This window comes from Scyliorhinus torazame, chromosome 5 (assembly GCF_047496885.1).
Source record: "Scyliorhinus torazame isolate Kashiwa2021f chromosome 5, sScyTor2.1, whole genome shotgun sequence".
Lineage (NCBI taxonomy): Eukaryota > Metazoa > Chordata > Chondrichthyes > Carcharhiniformes > Scyliorhinidae > Scyliorhinus > Scyliorhinus torazame.
This window is the reverse complement of record NC_092711.1, coordinates 161,319,432-161,337,396: the sequence shown is the minus strand read 5'-3', so window position 1 is coordinate 161,337,396 and position 17,965 is coordinate 161,319,432. Positions and strand designations below refer to the sequence as shown.

The following is a 17,965-nucleotide window of genomic DNA, read 5'->3' as shown; positions in this document are numbered from 1 at the left end:
ATAGTGGTGAGATTCCTCCGTTTTAAGGATAGAGAAATGGTCCTTAGATGGGCGAAGAAAACTCGGAGCAGTAAATGGGAGAACGCGGTGATCCGCGTTTATCAAGACTGGAGTGCGGAGGTGGTGAGAAGGAGGGCGAGCTTTAATCGGGCCAAGGCGGTGCTTCATAAAAAGAAGATAAAATTTGGAATGCTGCAACCGGCAAGACTGTGGGTCACATATCGAGGGAGGCACCACTACTTTGAGACGGCGGATGAAGCGTGGACTTTTATTGTGGAAGAAAAACTGGAATGAGCGGGTTATTAAAAAGAACGTTCGAACAAAGTGGTGGGGCGAATGTGGGGGGCAAAGAGGGGTTTTATGTACTAATCCTGCGATGTGGTAACTTTTCTCTCTCCCACAGGCGGTGATGGGGGGAGGAGGGGAGGTGGAGGAGATGGGGTGTTGGCCATTGGGGGCGGGGCCAAGGGAGAAGCGCGGGATTGGTTCCCGCGCTATGATAATCATGGCGGGAATAGAGAAGCAGGAAGGAGGGGGCGTCGCACGTTGCGAGCCGAGGTCACGGGGGGAAGCCGAGGTCAGCCAGAGTTTGCTGACTTCTGGGAGCAACATGGGGGGAGTAATTACGCTAGCGGGGGATCTAGCGGGGGGGGGGGGGTGGGAGGGGGGAATTACTGGGTTGCTGCTGCTGGGGAGAGGGGGGAGCTGGTATGGGAGAGGATGGGCGGGGGGGCACCGCCTGGGGGAGATACAGCTGCGTGGGAACCGGGTGAGGAGCTGGAAAAAGGTGATGGCTAATCGACAAGGGAGGGGGGGGGGAAGGAAGCCCCCCAACTCGGCTGATCACGTGGAACGTGAGAGGGCTGAACGGGCCGATAAAGAGGGCACGGGTACTCGCACACCTTAAGAAACTTAAGGCAGATGTGGTTATGTTACAGGAAACGCACCTGAAACTGATAGACCAGGTTAGGCTACGCAAAGGATGGGTGGGGCAGGTGTTCCATTCGGGGCTAGATGCGAAAAACAGGGGGGTGGCTATATTAGTGGGGAAGCGGGTAATGTTCGAGGCAAAGACTATAGTGGCGGATAACGGGGGCAGATACGTGATGGTGAGTGGCAAACTACAGGGGGAGACGGTGGTTTTGGTAAACGTATATGCCCCGAACTGGGATGATGCCAATTTTATGAGGCGGATGCTAGGACGCATTCCGGACCTAGAGATGGGAAAGCTGATAATGGGGGGAGATTTTAATACGGTGTTGGAACCAGGGCTGGATAGGTCAAAGTCCAGGACTGGAAGGAGGCCGGCAGCAGCCAAGGTACTTAAAGATTTTATGGAGCAGATGGGAGGTGTAGACCCGTGGAGATTTAGCAGACCTAGGAGTAAGGAGTTCTCGTTTTTCTCCTATGTCCATAAAGTCTACTCGCGAATAGACTTTTTTGTGCTAGGTAGGGCATTGATCCCGAAGGTGAGGGGAACGGAGTATACGGCTATAGCCATTTCGGATCACGCTCCACACTGGGTGGACTTGGAGATAGGGGAGGAAACAGGAGGGCGCCCACCCTGGAGAATGGACATGGGACTAATGGCAGATGAGGGGGTGTGTCTAAGGGTGAGGGGGTGCATTGAAAAGTACTTGGAACTCAATGATAATGGGAGGTCCAGGTGGGAGTGGTCTGGGAGGCGTTGAAGGCGGTGGTTAGAGGGGAGCTGATATCAATAAGGGCACATAAAGGGAAGCAGGAGAGTAAGGAACGGGAGCGGTTGCTGCAAGAACTTTTGAGGGTGGACAGACAATATGCGGAAGCACCGGAGGAGGGACGGTACAGGGAAAGGCAAAGGCTACATGTAGAATTTGACTTGCTGACTACAGGCACTGCAGAGGCACAATGGAGGAAGGCACAGGGTGTACAGTACGAATATGGGGAGAAGGCGAGCAGGTTGCTGGCACACCAATTGAGGAAAAGGGGAGCAGCGAGGGAAATAGGGGGAGTGAGGGATGAGGAAGGAGAGATGGAGCGGGGAGCGGAGAGAGTGAATGGAGTGTTCAAGACATTTTATAAAAAATTATATGAAGCTCAACCCCCGGATGGGAGGGAGAGAATGATGGGCTTCTTGGATCGGCTGGAATTTCCCAAGGTGGAAGAGCAGGAAAGGGTGGGACTGGGAGCACAGATCGAGGTAGAAGAAGTGGTGAAATGAATTAGGAGCATGCAGGCGGGAAAGGCCCCGGGACCGGATGGATTCCCAGTCGAATTCTATAGAAAATATGTGGACTTGCTCGCCCCGGTACTGACAAGGACCTTTAATGAGGCAAAGGAAAGGGGACAACTGCCCCCGACTATGTCTGAAGCAACGATATCGCTTCTCTTAAAGAAGGAAAAGGACCCGCTACAATGCGGGTCCTATAGACCTATTTCCCTCCTAAATGTAGATGCCAAGGTCCTGGCCAAGGTAATGGCAATGAGAATAGAGGAATGTGTCCTGGGGGTGGTCCACGAGGACCAAACTGGGTTTGTGAAGGGGAGACAGCTGAACACGAATATACGGAGGTTGTTAGGGGTAATGATGATAGCCCCACCAGAGGGAGAAACGGAGATAGTAGTGGCGATGGATGCCGAGAAAGCATTTGATAAAGTGGAGTGGGATTATTTGTGGGAGGTGTTGAGGAGATTTGGTTTTGGAGAGGGGTATGTTAGATGGGTGCAGCTGTTGTATAGGGCCCCAGTGGCGAGCGTGGTCACGAATGGACGGGGATCTGCATATTTTCGGCTCCATAGAGGGACAAGGCAGGGATGCCCTCTGTCCCCATTATTGTTTGCACTGGCGATTGAGCCCCTGGCGATAGCGTTGAGGGGTTCCAAGAAGTGGAGGGGAGTACTTAGGGGAGGAGAAGAGCACCGGGTATCTTTGTATGCGGACGATTTGCTACTATACGTGGCGGACCCGGCGGAGGGGATGCCAGAAATAATGCGGATACTTGGGGAGTTTGGGGATTTTTCAGGGTATAAATTGAACATGGGGAAAAGTGAGTTGTTTGTGGTGCATCCAGGGGAGCAGAGTAGAGAAATAGAGGACCTACCGTTGAGGAAGGTAACAAGGGACGTTCGTTACCTGGGGATCCAGATAGCTAAGAATTGGGGCACATTGCATAGGTTAAATTTAACGCGGTTGGTGGAACAGATGGAGGAGGATTTCAAGAGATGGGATATGGTATCCCTGTCAATGGCAGGGAGGGTGCAGGCGGTTAAGATGGTGGTCCTCCCGAGATTCCTCTTTGTGTTTCAGTGCCTCCCGGTGGTGATCACGAAGGCTTTTTTTAAAAGGATTGAAAAGAGCATCACGGGTTTTGTGTGGGCCGGGAAGACCCCGAGAGTGAGGAAGGGATTCTTACAGCGTAGCAGGGATAGGGGGGGGCTGGCACTACCGAGCCTAAGTGAGCATTATTGGGCCGCTAATATTTCAATGGTGAGTAAGTGGATGGGAGAGGAGGAGGGAGCGGCGTGGAAGAGATTAGAGAGGGCGTCCTGTAGGGGGACTAGCCTACAGGCTATGGTGACAGCCCCATTGCCGTTCTCACCGAGGAACTACACCACAAGCCCGGTGGTGGTGGCTACACTGAAGATTTGGGGACAGTGGAGACGGCATAGGGGAAAGACTGGAGCCTTGGGGGGGGGGGTCCCCGATAAGAAACAACCATAGGTTTGCCCCGGGGGGAATGGATGGGGGATATGGAATGTGGCAAAGAGCAGGAATAACGCAACTGAAAGATCTGTTTGTGGATGGGAAGTTCGCGAGTCTGGGAGCGCTGACCGAGAAATATGGGTTGCCCCAAGGGAATGCATTCAGGTATATGCAACTGAGGGCTTTTGCGAGGCAACAGGTGAGGGAATTCCCGCAGCTCCCGACACAAGAGGTGCAGGACAGAGTGATCTCAAAGACATGGGTGGGGGATGGTAAGGTGTCAGATATATATAGGGAAATGAGGGACGAAGGGGAGACTATGGTAGATGAACTAAAAGGGAAATGGGAAGAAGAGCTGGGGGAGGAGATCAAGGAGGGGCTGTGGGCAGATGCCCTAAGCAGGGTAAACTCGTCGTCCTCGTGTGCCAGGCTAAGCCTGATTCAGTTTAAGGTATTACACAGGGCACATATGACTGGAGCACGGCTCAGTAAATTTTTTGGGGTGGAGGATAGGTGTGCGAGGTGCTCGAGAAGCCCAGCGAATCATACCCATATGTTTTGGTCATGCCCGGCACTACAGGGGTTTTGGATGGGGGTGACAAAGGTGCTTTCAAAAGTAGTAGGGGTCCGGGTCGAACCAAGCTGGGGGTTGGCTATATTTGGGGTTGCACAAGAGCCGGGAGTGCAGGAGGCGAGAGAGGCCGATGTTTTGGCCTTTGCGTCCCTAGTAGCCCGGCGCAGGATATTGCTAATGTGGAAAGAAGCCAAGCCCCCGGGGGTGGAGACCTGGATAAATGACATGGCGGGGTTTATAAAGCTAGAGCGGATTAAGTTCGTCCTAAGGGGGTCGGCTCAAGGGTTCACCAGGCGGTGGCAACCGTTCGTCGAATACCTTGCGGATAGATAGACGGAATGGGAAAAAGAAGGCAGCAGCAGCAGCCCAGGATCGGGGGGGGGGGGGGGGGGGGTGGGGGGAGGAACCAGAAGGACTCTCAGGGTTGTTAATATATACTGTATAGTATGTATAGGTCGTTGCTACAGATAATTATATATTGGACTGTTAAATTATATTTTTGGAGAGTGTTACTTGTAACAAGGCATTTGCCAATTAGGGCTAGTTTTCATTTTTGTTATTTATTATTTATTCATTTTTTGTTTATAAAATAGGTCATTGTTATTTGTGTTGTTATAATATTGTGTAAAGGATGCACAATGTACTGTGTTGGTTGACCAAAAATTTTCAATAAAATATTTAATTTAAAAAAAAGTAATTGTCTTGGGTGTTGGTGAGACCACATCTGGAGTATGTTGTGCAGTTTTGGTTTCCTTATTTGAGGAAGGATGTGGTGGCATTGGAGGCAGTTCAGAGGAGGTTCATCAGATTGTTTCCGAGGAGAGATTAAACAGTTTGGTCTTTTACTCGCTGGAGTTTAGAAGAATGAGAGGGGATCTGATTGAGGTATTTAAAATACTAAAAGGGATTGATAAAGTAAACGTAGACCAAATGTTCCCCCTTGTGGGGCAATCTAGAACGAGAGGTCATGGATATAGGTTGAGGCGCAATAGATTTAGAACTGAGATGAGGAGGAACTAACTCTCGCAGAGGGTGGCAAATTTGTGGAACTCACTGCTTCATAGTGCGGTGGAATCTGAGTCATTAAATGGTTTCAAGGAGATAGATATATTTCTGATCAAAAATGGGTGAAAGGGATATGGGGAGCAAGTAGAGAGGTGGATTTGAGACCAGGAAGAGATCAGCCATGATCTGGTTGAATGGCGGAGCAGGCTCGAAGGACTGATTTGCCCACTTCTGCTCCTAATTCCTGTGTTCTATGTAAATCAGTTAACCTTAGAGTTAAAGTTTAAATATTGTTTTTGTTTGTTTTAACAAAGTTTGTTTATAAAATAACCAAGCCCTATTTCTTACATCATCACTACTGGAACAAATCGATCTTTCCACACAATCTTAAAACTTTAAAATGTTATGGTTCTGGTTCAGTCTCTTAGCTACCAGGTGTCCAGAACAATTGGACGTGAAACATTAACTTTGTTTCTCACTCCACAGATGGTGTCCGACTTGCTGCGTTTTTTCAGTTCTTTCTGTGTTTATTTTAGATCTACCTGTAGTGGGGGAAAAACAGTAACTTCATTTGAAGCCTACTGGTGACAATAAGTGATTTTCATTTCATTTACTGTCCAGGATAAAATAAAAGTCCTTCCTCAGCCTTTGTGGGTCATTTCTGTGGAAATCTGCTCTCCCAGGCTCAAAGAACACCAGCCCACTGGAAGCAAACTTTTAAAAAAATTTTGAGTACCCAACTCTTTTTTCCAATTAAGCGGCAATTTAATGTGGCCAATCCACCTATGCGGCACATGTTTTTGAGTTGTGGGGGTGAGCCCATGCAGACAAGGAGAATATGCAAACTCCACACAGACAGCGACCTGCAGCTGGCATCGAACCCGGATCCTCGGCGCCGTGAGGCAGCAGTGCTAACCACTGCATCACGTGCTGCCTCTTACTGGAAGCAAACTGTGAGAGTCCAGCAGGAAGAAACCCTCTGACCACCCCACTTCATCGACTGTCAGAATGAACATAGTGCAGTCCTGGATGTGATTAACAGCAGCAATAACAGCAGAATCCAGCTCCTGTAATCACTTGTGAACTCTCTGATGTGTCAGCAGATGGGATAACTGAGTGAATCTCTTCCCACACACGGAGCAGGTGAACGGTCTCTCCCCAGTGTGAACCCGCTGATGTGTCAGCAGGTGGGACAACTGAGTGAATCCCTTTCCACACACTGAGCAGGTGAATGGCCTCTCCCCAGTGTGAACTCGCTGATGTGTCAGCAGGTTGTCTAACCGAGTAAATCCCTTCCCACACTCAGAGCATGTGAACGGCCTCTCCCCAGTGTGAACTCGCTGGTGTCCCTGCAGGTCAGATGATTGAGTAAATCCCTTCCCACACACTGTGCAGGTAAACGGCCTCTCCCCGGTGTGAACTCGCTTGTGTCTCAGCAGGTTGGATGAATCACTGAATCCCTTCCCACAGTCAGAGCAGGTGAATGGCCTCTCCCCGGTGTGAACCTGCTGGTGTCTCTGCAGTGTGGATGACCGTCCAAACCTTTTGGTGCAGTGAGAGCAGCTGAATGGTCTCTCTTCAGTGTGAATGCGCTGGTGGACCATCAGTTCCTGAGACCTTTTGAAACAACTCCCACAGTCGGGGCATTTAAAGGGTCTCTCATTGGTGTGAGTGACATTATGTCTCAATAGGCTGGATAACTGAGCGAATCCCTTAGCACACACAGTGCAGGTGAATGGCTGCTCCCCAGTGTGAACTCGCTGGTGTGTCTGCAGGTTGGAAGAATCACTGAATTTCTGCCAACACTCAGTGCAGGTGAACAGCCTCTCTTCAGTGTGACTGTGTCCATGGGTTTCCAGCTCTGATGGGGATCCGAATCCCTGTCCACAGTCCATGGTTTATCCATGGTGAGGGTTTCCTCGTATCTCTCCAGGTTGGACAATCAGTTGAAGCCTTGTTCACACACAGAATACAGGTACGGTCTCTCCCCGCTGTGAATGGTGCAATGTTTTTTCAGCCTGTGCAACTGGTCAAAGCTCGTTCCAGTCAGTGAACTGGAACACTCTCAATCAGCTGTGTCTTGGTGCTTTTCTAGTCACACTGATGTTTAAAACCTTCTGCAGGCAGAACGGACAAAATGTTCCTTCTCGATTCAAAGGCCGAGGCATCGAGTGACACTGTCAGAGTTTGATGTGACGTTTGGTTTGAGATTTCTGCCAGTAATTCCTCACCTTCTAATATCCTTTAAAAGTTCACAAAAATCATCACCATCAGTACTGGATTGAAATTCAGGACAGACAATTCTCATTTCCATGGAACATACTCTCATTTTGCAAAAGCAGTAACTCTCACTGCATTCTCACTCTGCTGTATCTAATATTGACCCTCCCAATTCTCCTGAAGGTGCTGATTCAGGCTGATTGACAGATCCCTGCTCACTGCTTCCTGTCATGCAGGCTGCCAGACAGATATATGTTTACATTACTGGACTGAAAACATGTGTAATCTGCAGATTGGATTCAGTTCTATTCCCTTCAGTTACTGAAAGTCATAATGCCCTCCCCGAATGAGGAAAGAAATGGAAAGGGGTAAACATTGATTTGCTCCCAGATATTACACAGAGTTTTACTCTGAAGTCCAACTTCCGCTGACGTCACAATGGTTTCACTCTGCTCCGCGGTGACATCTCAGGCTTATAGGGCGCAGGCCCGGAGATGGCGGCCCCGTCCCCACCCCTTGATCGCTTCTCCCCCCTCACCACCTAGAGACAAGCCAGGCAAACAGACGACGGCTCCGGCCAGAGCGTGAAGTCGCACGGTGACCTCCCCCCTCCCTCCCCCCCGCCCCGGGACTGCGCATGTGCAGAGGTGCCTTTCTTGACCTTCCTGCTGAACAGTACGAAGTCAGATGAAGGAGCAGCGCTCTGAAAGCTTGTGACATCGAAACAAACCTGTTGGACTTTAACCTGGTGTTGTAAGACTTCGTACTGTGCTCACCCCAGTCCAACGCCGGTATCTCCACATCATGGCTTCCTGCTGAAGGTATTGACCAATGGGAACTGTTGGATAACCGGAAGGACTCTGGCCCTCTAGTCAATCAGAGCGCGGCCTTTGTGTTAATGAAGAGCGAGCTTCACACAGACTGAAGCTTCCTCATGTCTCCAACATCTGTAAGTAAAAAACTTATTTTCTCCCCCTTTCCATTTCTTTTCTCATTCTCACCTTCATTTGGTCACTTGCAGCAACTGAAGGGAAAGGAAGTGAATCCAGGGAGGGTGCAGACTCTGGAAAGTTTGACCCAGGTTTCTCTCTCTCTTAAAGACATTGTGTGGAGATGCCGGTGTTGGACTGGGGTGGGCACAGTAAGAAGTCTTACAACACCAGGTTAAAATGCAACAGGTTTGTTTAGAATCAATAGCTTTTGAAACGCAGCTCCTTCCTCGGGTGGCATTAAAGACATTGACATCCTTTGCTCCCTCAGCTTGACATATTTATTTGTCCGGCTAAAATGATGGTCTCTTTCCCAATGTTTCCAATTAAAGGCCTGGTTTCCCCAGGAGATAAGAACATAACAAAATAAGAACTACACGGGTTGAGACGGGTCAGAATCTCAGGAAAAGCCAGTCTTATTCAAGTGAGAATGCAGAGTGCTGGACCGCGCCCTTGAAAAGGGGTTTTTGGTTAATGGGATTTTGTTTATGAATAGTAACAGTTAAGGGGGAATTCATTCAGTGTTATACATAGATAAGTGTCGCTGTGGGGTGTCTTTATGTTTGTAATTGATAAAAATTCTTGCTGTGGGTGTATATATTTGTTAACTATGTTCTTAGAATAAAGCTTGTTTTGATTAAAATTGCCCCAATTAAGGGGCAATTTAGCATGGCCAATCCACCTATCCTGCACATCTTTTTGGTTTGTGGGGGTGAAACGCATGGGGAGAATGTGCAAACTCCTCATGTGCAGTGACCTGGGGCCGGGATCGAACCCGGATCCTTGGCGCCGTGAGGCAGCAGTGCCACTGCACCACCGTGCCATCCAACACTCGGTATTTCAGTGGGAGACTATTTAATGTTAACTAGAACTGGGTGAAAGTCAAGATTCCCTTCCCATACAGCCCTCCTGAAGTCAGGTTCTATTTCACCGAGTGAGTGTCCCTCTCCAGTTCTCAGCTTCACTCTGGGAACATACAGCTGGGTGAAGCTGTTTCAGGTCCTCCTTCTCTAACTCAGCATGGGACGTTTAAAATGTTTTTAATATTGTGGTGAGGATGAGGGGGGCTGGTGTCCATATTCACTGTCACCCCGATTCCTGTTTCAGAGACATGAAAAGGGAGAAAGGGGTCTGTGATTGGTCGGGTGGTGACCTTTTCCCTGAGCCTAGTGGATGAGGATAGTTCTCCACCGATTTACCCCCCCCCCCCCCCCCCCCCCACCTCCTCCCCTTTCTGCCTGGGTCTCAGCCTATCCTGTATCCCTGGCCTGGGTGACCACACACACACAAACCAGCATTTCCTCATTGCATAGAAGAGGCAGAGCAGAGGGGGAAGTGCTTTCAACTTGACTGACCCAGCAAGAGCCAGAGGCCACCTCCTCTGGTTTCGGAGACAGCAGCTACGAGGGTCACGGTTTCAGAGACAGCAGCCATGAGGGTCACCTCCTCTGGTTTAGAATACAGCAGCTATGAGGGTCACCTCTGGTTTCGGAGACAGCAGCTACGAGGGTCACCTCCTCTGGTTTCGGAGACAGCAGCTACGAGGGTCACCTCTTCTGGTTTCGGAGACAGCAGCTACGAGGGTCACCTCCTCTGGTTTCGGAGACAGCAGCTACGAGGGTCACCTCCTCTGGTTTCGGAGACAGCAGCCATGAGGGTCACCTCCTCTGGTTTCGGAGACAGCAGCTATGAGGGTCACCTCCTCTGGTTTCGGAGACAGCAGCTATGAGGGTCACCTCCTCTGGTTTCGGAGACAGCAGCCATGAGGGTCACCTCCTCTGGTTTCGGAGACAGCAGCTACGAGGGTCACTGCCTCTGGTTTCGGAGACAGCAGCTACGAGGGTCACCTCCTCTGGTTTCAGAGACAGCAGCTACGAGGGTCACCTCCTCTGGTTTCGGAGACAGCAGCCATGAGGGTCACTGCCTCTGGTTTCAGAGACAGCCACCACGAGGGTCACCTCCTCTGGTTTTGGAGACAGCAGCCATGAGGGTCACCTCCTCTGGTTTCAGAGACAGCAGCCACGAGGGTCACCTCCTCTGGTTTCAGAGACAGCAGCTACGAGGGTCACCTCCTCTGGTTTCGGAGACAGCAGCCATGAGAGTCACCGCCTCTGGTTTCGGAGACAGCAGCTATGAGGGTCACCTCCTCTGGTTTCGGAGACAGCAGCCATGAGGGTCACCTCCTCTGGTTTCGGAGACAGCAGCTATGAGGGTCACTGCCTCTGGTTTCGGAGACAGCAGCCACGAGGGTCACCTCCTCTGGCTTCGGAGACAGCAGCCATGAGGGTCACCGCCTCTGGTTTCGGAGACAGCAGCTACGAGGGTCACCTCCTCTGGTTTCGGAGACAGCAGCTATGAGGGTCACTGCCTCTGGTTTCAGAGACAGCAGCTACGAGGGTCACTGCCTCTGGTTTCAGAGACAGCAGCCACGAGGGTCACCTCCTCTGGTTTCGGAGACAGCAGCCATGAGAGCTGTTGCTGCTGATTTGTTCCCGAAGCTGTCGGATTTGATCTAAACCGAGGATGTGGTCTGCTTCAGGGGAGGTGACAGTTTTTTGTTGAACTAATTCCTTTAACAGCCTCCTTACATCTTCTAATTCCTCACCCAGTCGGTATTATGTCTGTAATTCAATATTTTATTCCAGAGTTTGGTAAAGTTTTTTTTCTGATATAACTCTTACTTGTGACAATAAAGATTATTATTATTATTGACATGTGCCTCCTGTTTCAATCGTTTTTTTAAATTTAAAACATTCAATTCTGTTTTTCCCAATTAAGGGGCAATTTTAGTATGGCCAATCCATCTAACCTGCACATCATTTTGGGTTCTGGGGGTGAGACCCACGCAGACAAGGGGAGAATGTGCAAACTCCACACGGACAGTGACCCAGAGTCGGGATCGAACCTGGGACCTCGGCGCCGTGATGCAGCAGTGCTAACCACTCTCCACCGTGCCGCCCCTCCTGTTTCAATCATAACTGATTGTGTCGGACAGCATATGGACGCATAATTCCCAGGTACCCTGGATGACAATGGCTGAGAATTTTACGGCCTATAACGAAGTGTAAGACAGCTGTGTCAGCTAAGTGCCAAGTTCAGACCCTGACAAACTAGACAAAGCTAAGAATCCACATAATCGTATCATACAAGACCAGAAGAGGGAAAATAGTGCCTGACCTTAGTAAAACCTGATAACAAAGCCACGATCCAGGAATGTCCCAATAACACAACCTCCTCATGACCTAGGTCCATCTGCGTCAAGGCATCATGAGGGCAGAGGTGAAAAACAAAATAGGACCACGTCTTAAATCCTCTAAAGACAAAATACTGCAAATAAGCCGAGTCAAGGTCTTTCTATGACAACATGGTTGATCAGAAGTTATGACTGTATTGACATTTTTGAACAAGTTCTGTTTTTGTAAAATGATACAGCTTTTGTATAAATATTGAACGTTTTCTCCATGTCTTTGCGAGCTTGAGAAAGAATGAGCAGGTTTACCTTAACAGCTCTCTCTCTCTCTAACCTGTAGCCATCTGCATGCAGACTTTGGTCAATAAAGACGAAGTTAGTTTTATCGAAACCAAGGTGTAAAGTTGTTTTTTTCACAGTCTTGAAGGAGGAAAAATTTTAAAAGACGACAGTCAGCATGGATTTATGAAAGGGAAAATCATGCTTGACAAATCGACTGGAATTCAGCAAAATGAGGGAGATGTTGACGCGGAGCTGGGTTCGATTCCCGGGCAGGGAATGATGCTTTATTGTTGTCCAGCAAACCGTTCAACGAAGCTGAATCGCAGTTTCACAGAAAAGAGCTCTGCCAGAATCAGTTAAGTGAGATTTGTTGTTTCACATCAGAGCTTAAAAAGTCCAAGTGCAGCAGGTCGAGAACAAGTACAGATGCTGGAAGAGACGGAGAGATGTTGACGTCAGCCAAAATGTGGGTGGTAATGGGCCAGATGTTATTGCTCACCAGACACAAGTATCTCCCAGATTTGGGTGCAAATCTCGGGTGTGGCATCAGGAAAATTTCTCACTCAAATTATTCAGTGCATTGAGGTCTCAGGAGCTGAATACAACGAAAGAAGCATAAGTCATTTAGGGATTATGTAAATGCTGCGCGGAGGTTAAGTGAGAGGGGTATAATCTACCTGCATGTTTCTGAGCCTGTGCTCGGTGTATTGGGAGGTTTGCTCCTGGTTGGAGTGTCCACGGGATGGGCAGTAACCCGCTAATTGAAGTTGCAGTCCCCGCGTTCTGCTGGCAGCGGGTGAATGGAGAGTTTGGGTAAAATCCTGCTGCTTGTCCCTCTCTCACCCACTGTGGAGCCGGGGAAGAAAGAATCTCATTCAAAACTTGTGGAAGTATAAATGTCACAAGGCTGTGAGATGACGTGTGTTAATGTTTAACAACAAATCGGAACGTGGAAGCTTTGCCTCATAGTTACAGATGAGTAAGTTTCTTGCTTATGCCCAGTATGAAACAGGGGAGTTTGTGGATGTTAAGCAAACGTGAGTTTCACGTCAGAAAAAGATCAACAAAAATTCTAATATTGATCAAAACTTAATTGCGGAAAGGATTAACTGTCAATGTTTTGAAAAATTGAAATGAGTTATTTGGAATTACTAATGAATGTCCGCCGGATAAGTTTCACAGCAGCCACAGTGATAAGGTTGGTGGGTTTAGGAAATTGGAAGTTACACATGAGCAGCTTTTGGGACTATTTCACCTCACTGTCGATTTCATGTTCCAGCGAACAACAATCGGTGTTGTGATTGGCTGAAGATGTCACTTGTGTTCATTTAAAACATGTAATTTTGTATACTTCGAATGAAAACTCGGAAATCAAAATAAAAGGTGAGTGATATACTGTCAACCCAGGTTACATTTTTTGTCGTTAGTTTCCCTGGTGGTCTAGTGGTTAGGATTCGGCGCTTTCACTGCCGCGGCCCGGGTTCGATTCCCGGTCAGGGAATCATCAATTGTTGTTGTCCAGCAGAATGTTCAATGAAACTGAATCGCAGTTTCACAGAAAAGAGCTCTGCCAGAATCAGTTCAGTGACATTTGTTGTTTCACATCAGAGCTGAAAAAGTCACAAGTGCAGCAGGTCGAGAACAAAGACAGGGGCAGGAAGAAACGGACAGTGATTGGCTGCAAAGTGAGAGAGATTATGAAGCAAGCGAAAATTTGAGTGGTATTGGGCCAGATTTTGATGCTCACACAGACACAATAATCCCCCCTCCCCCCACGTGACAAGAAAACTTCGAACTCAAATTATTCAGTCCATTGAGGTCACAGGAGCTGAATACAACAGAAGAAGCTCAAAGGAAATGATACTCACTGAGGGATTGTGTAAATTCTGCGCGGAGGTTAAGTGAGCAGGGTATAATCTACCTGCATGTTTCTGAGCCTGTGCTCGGTGTATTGGGAGCTTTGGTCCTGGTTACAGTGTCCCCGGGATGGGCAGTTAGCCGCTGATTGAAGCTGCAGTCCCCGCGTTCTGCTGGCAGCGGGTGAATGGAGAATTAGGGTAAAATCCTGCTGCTTGTCCCTCTCTCACCCACTGTGAAGCCGGGCAAGAGAGAAACACATTCCAAACTTGTAAAAGTGTAAATGTCACAAGGCTGTGAGATGACGTGTTGTGTTAATGTTTAACAACAAATCGGAACGAGGAAGCTTTACCTCATAATTACAGATGAGTAAGTTTTAATGTTCGTGCCCTGTCTGAAACAGGGGAGTTTGTGTCTGTTCAGCAAACGTGATAGTTTCACTTCAGAAAAAGATCAACATAAACTGGAAACTTCAAATTTTGATCAAAACTTAATTGCGACAAAAAATGTTTTTAACAATTGAAATGAGTTATTTCTATTTACTGATGAATGTCTGCCGGATGTTGCGTTGTGAGTTTCACAGGAGCCACAGTGATCAAGTTGGTGGGTTTTGGAAATTGGAAGTTACACATGAGCAGCTTGTTGGGCTATTTCACCTCACTGTCGATTTCATGTTCCAGCGAACAACAATTGCTGTTGTGATTAGCTAAAGATGTCACTTCTGTTCATTCTAAATATGTAATTTTGTATATTTCTAATTAAACCTGGGAAATAAGAATGAAAGGCGAATGATATGCTGTCAGACGGGTTAAAACCTTGTTTGTCAGTTTCCCTGGTTGTCTAGTGGTTAGGATTCGGCGCTCTCACCGCCGCGGCCCGGGTTCAATTCCCGTTCAGGGAACGATGAATTATTATTGTCCACCAAACTATTCAACGAAGCTGAATCGCAGTTTCACAGAAAATAGCTCTGCCAGAATCAGTTAAGTGATATTTGTCGTTTCACATCAGAGCTTAAAAAGTCACAAGTGCATCAGGTCGAGAACAAATACAGAGGCAGGAAGAAACGGACAGTGATTGGCTGCAATGCAAGTGAGAGAGATGTTGACGCATCGCAAATCTGCGTGGTGTTGGGTCAGATGTTATTGCTCTCACAGACAGAAATATCTCCCCGATCTCGGTGCAAATCTCCAACGTGACGACAAGAAAACTTCTCACTGAAATTATTCAGTCCATTGAGGTCACAGGATCTGAATACAACAGAAGAAGCTCAAAGGATGTTCCACTGACTGAGGGATTGTGTAAATGCTGTTCGGAGGTTAAGTGAGCGGGGTATAATCTACCTGCATGTTTCTGAGCCTGTGCTCGGTGTATTGGGAGCTTTGCTCCTGGTTGGAGTGTCCCCGGGATGGGCAGTAACCCGCTGATTGAAGCTGCAGTCCCCGCGTTCGGGGAAAATCCTGCTGCTTGTCCCTCTCTCACCCACTGTAGAGCCAGGCAAGAAATAATCTCATTCAAAAGTTGTGGAAGTGTAAATGTCACAGGGCTGTGAGATGACGTGTTGTGTTAACGTTTAACAACATATCGGAACCAGGAAGCTTTCCTCATAGTTACAGATGAGTACTTTTTAATATTCCTGCCCAGTGTGAAACAGGAGAGTTTGTGTTTGTTCCGCAAACGTGATAGTTTCAGTTCAGAAAAAGATCAACAAAAATTGGAAACTATTCTAATTTTGATCAAAACTTAATTGCGAAAAGGATTAATTATGTTTTCAAAAATTAAAATGAGTTATTTGAAATTACGAATGAATGTACGCCGGGTGACGTGTTGTCAGTTTCACGGGGGCCACAGTGATAAGGTTGGTGGGTTTAGGAAATTGGAAGTTATACATGAGCAGCTTTTGGGACTATTTCACCTCACTGTCGATTTCATGCTACAGCGAACAACAATCAGTGTTGTGATTGGCTGAAGATGTCACTTGTGTTCATTTTAAACATGTAATTTTGTATACTTCTAATGAAAACTCGGAAATCAAAATAAAAGGTGAGTGATATACTGTCAACCCAGGTTACATTTTTTGTCGTTAGTTTCCCTGGTGGTCTAGTGGTTAGGATTCGGCGCTTTCACCGCCGCGGCCCGGGTTCGATTCCCGGTCAGGGAATGATCAATTGTTGTTGTCCACCAAACTATTCAACGAAGCTGAATCGCAGTTTCACAGAAAATAGCTCTGCCAGAATCAGTTAAGTGATATTTGTCGTTTCACATCAGAGCTGAAAAAGTCACAAGTGCATCAGGTCGAGAACAAATACAGAGGCAGGAAGAAACGGTCAGTGATTGGCTGCAGTGCAAGTGAGAGAGGTGTTGACGCAAGCGCAAACCTGCGTGGTATTGGGCCAGATGTTATTGCTCTCACAGACAGAAATATCTCCCCGATCTCGGTGCAAATCTCCAACGTGACGACAAGAAAACTTCTCACTGAAATTATTCAGTCCATTGAGGTCACAGGATCTGAATACAACAGAAGAAGCTCAAAGGATGTTCCACTGACTGAGGGATTGTGTAAATGCTGTTCGGAGGTTAAGTGAGCGGGGTATAATCTACCTGCATGTTTCTGAGCCTGTGCTCGGTGTATTGGGAGCTTTGCTCCTGGTTGGAGTGTCCCCGGGATGGGCAGTAACCCGCTGATTGAAGCTGCAGTCCCCGCGTTCGGGGAAAATCCTGCTGCTTGTCCCTCTCTCACCCACTGTAGAGCCAGGCAAGAAATAATCTCATTCAAAAGTTGTGGAAGTGTAAATGTCACAGGGCTGTGAGATGACGTGTTGTGTTAACGTTTAACAACATATCGGAACCAGGAAGCTTTCCTCATAGTTACAGATGAGTACTTTTTAATATTCCTGCCCAGTGTGAAACAGGAGAGTTTGTGTTTGTTCCGCAAACGTGATAGTTTCAGTTCAGAAAAAGATCAACAAAAATTGGAAACTATTCTAATTTTGATCAAAACTTAATTGCGAAAAGGATTAATTATGTTTTCAAAAATTAAAATGAGTTCTTTGAAATTACGAATGAATGTACGCCGGGTGACGTGTTGTCAGTTTCACGGGGGCCACAGTGATAAGGTTGGTGGGTTTAGGAAATTGGAAGTTACACATGAGCAGCTTTTGGGACTATTTCACCTCACTGTCGATTTCATGTTACAGCGAACAACAATCGGTGTTGTGATTGGCTGAAGATGTCACTTGTGTTCATTTTAAACATGTAATTTTGTATACTTCTAATGAAAACTCGGAAATCAAAATAAAAGGTGAGTGATATACTGTCAACCCAGGTTACATTTTTTGTCGTTATTATCCCTGGTGGTCTAGTGGTTAGGATTCGGCGCTTTCACCGCCGCGGCCCGGGTTCGATTCCCGGTCAGGGAATGATCAATTGTTGTTGTCCAGCAGAATGTTCAATGAATCGCAGTTTCACAGAAAAGAGCTCTGCCAGAATCAGTTCAGTGACATTTGTTGTTTCAGAGCTGAAAAAGTCACAAGTGCAGCAGGTCGAGAACAAAGACAGGGGCAGGAAGAAACGGACAGTGATTGGCTGCAAAGTGAGAGAGATTATGAAGCAAGCGAAAATTTGAGTGCTATTCGGCCAGATTTTGATGCTCACACGGGCACAATAATCCCCCCCCCCCCCCCCACGCCCGATCAGGGTCCGAATCTCGGGCGTGATGACAAGAAAACTTCGAACTCAAATTATTCAGTCCATTGAGGTCACAGGAGCTGAAGACAACAGAAGAAGCTCAAAGGAAATGATACTCACTGAGGGATTGTGTAAATGCTGCTCGGAGGTTAAGTGAGCGGGGTATAATCTACCTGCATGTTTCTGAGCCTGTGCTCGGTGTATTGGGAGCTTTGGTCCTGGTTACAGTGTCCCCGGGATGGGCAGTTAGCCGCTGATTGAAGCTGCAGTCCCCGCGTTCTGCTGGCAGCGGGTGAATGGAGAATTAGGGTAAAATCCTGCTGCTTGTCCCTCTCTCACCCACTGTGGAGCCGGGGAAGAGAGAAACACATTCCAAAAGTGTAAATGTCACAAGGCTGTGAGATGACGTGTTGTGTTAATGTTTAACAACAAATCGGAACGAGGAAGCTTTACCTCATAATTACAGATGAGTAAGTTTT

General features: G+C 47.7%; 1 protein-coding gene and 4 non-coding genes across 5 annotated transcripts; 4 read left to right on the top strand and 1 right to left on the bottom strand.

Moving 5' to 3' along the window:
• Nucleotides 1-5,770: 5,770 nt before the first annotated feature.
• Nucleotides 5,771-7,983, bottom strand: LOC140422259 (uncharacterized). Its single transcript, XM_072507304.1, has one exon. The coding sequence runs from the start codon at nucleotides 7,157-7,159 to the stop codon at nucleotides 6,338-6,340; it is 822 nt and encodes a 273-aa protein (XP_072363405.1). The 5' UTR covers nucleotides 7,160-7,983; the 3' UTR covers nucleotides 5,771-6,337.
• A 5,391-nt stretch (nucleotides 7,984-13,374) lies between these two features.
• On the top strand, nucleotides 13,375-13,446 carry trnae-uuc (transfer RNA glutamic acid (anticodon UUC)). Its single transcript has one exon. It is a non-coding gene; the product is annotated as a tRNA-Glu (tRNA).
• Nucleotides 13,447-14,631: 1,185 nt separating this feature from the next.
• trnae-cuc (transfer RNA glutamic acid (anticodon CUC)) lies at nucleotides 14,632-14,703 on the top strand. Its single transcript has one exon. It is a non-coding gene; the product is annotated as a tRNA-Glu (tRNA).
• Nucleotides 14,704-15,888: 1,185 nt separating this feature from the next.
• trnae-uuc (transfer RNA glutamic acid (anticodon UUC)) lies at nucleotides 15,889-15,960 on the top strand. The gene has a single exon. It is a non-coding gene; the product is annotated as a tRNA-Glu (tRNA).
• Nucleotides 15,961-17,146: 1,186 nt separating this feature from the next.
• Nucleotides 17,147-17,218, top strand: trnae-uuc (transfer RNA glutamic acid (anticodon UUC)). Its single transcript has one exon. It is a non-coding gene; the product is annotated as a tRNA-Glu (tRNA).
• Nucleotides 17,219-17,965: the final 747 nt, after the last annotated feature.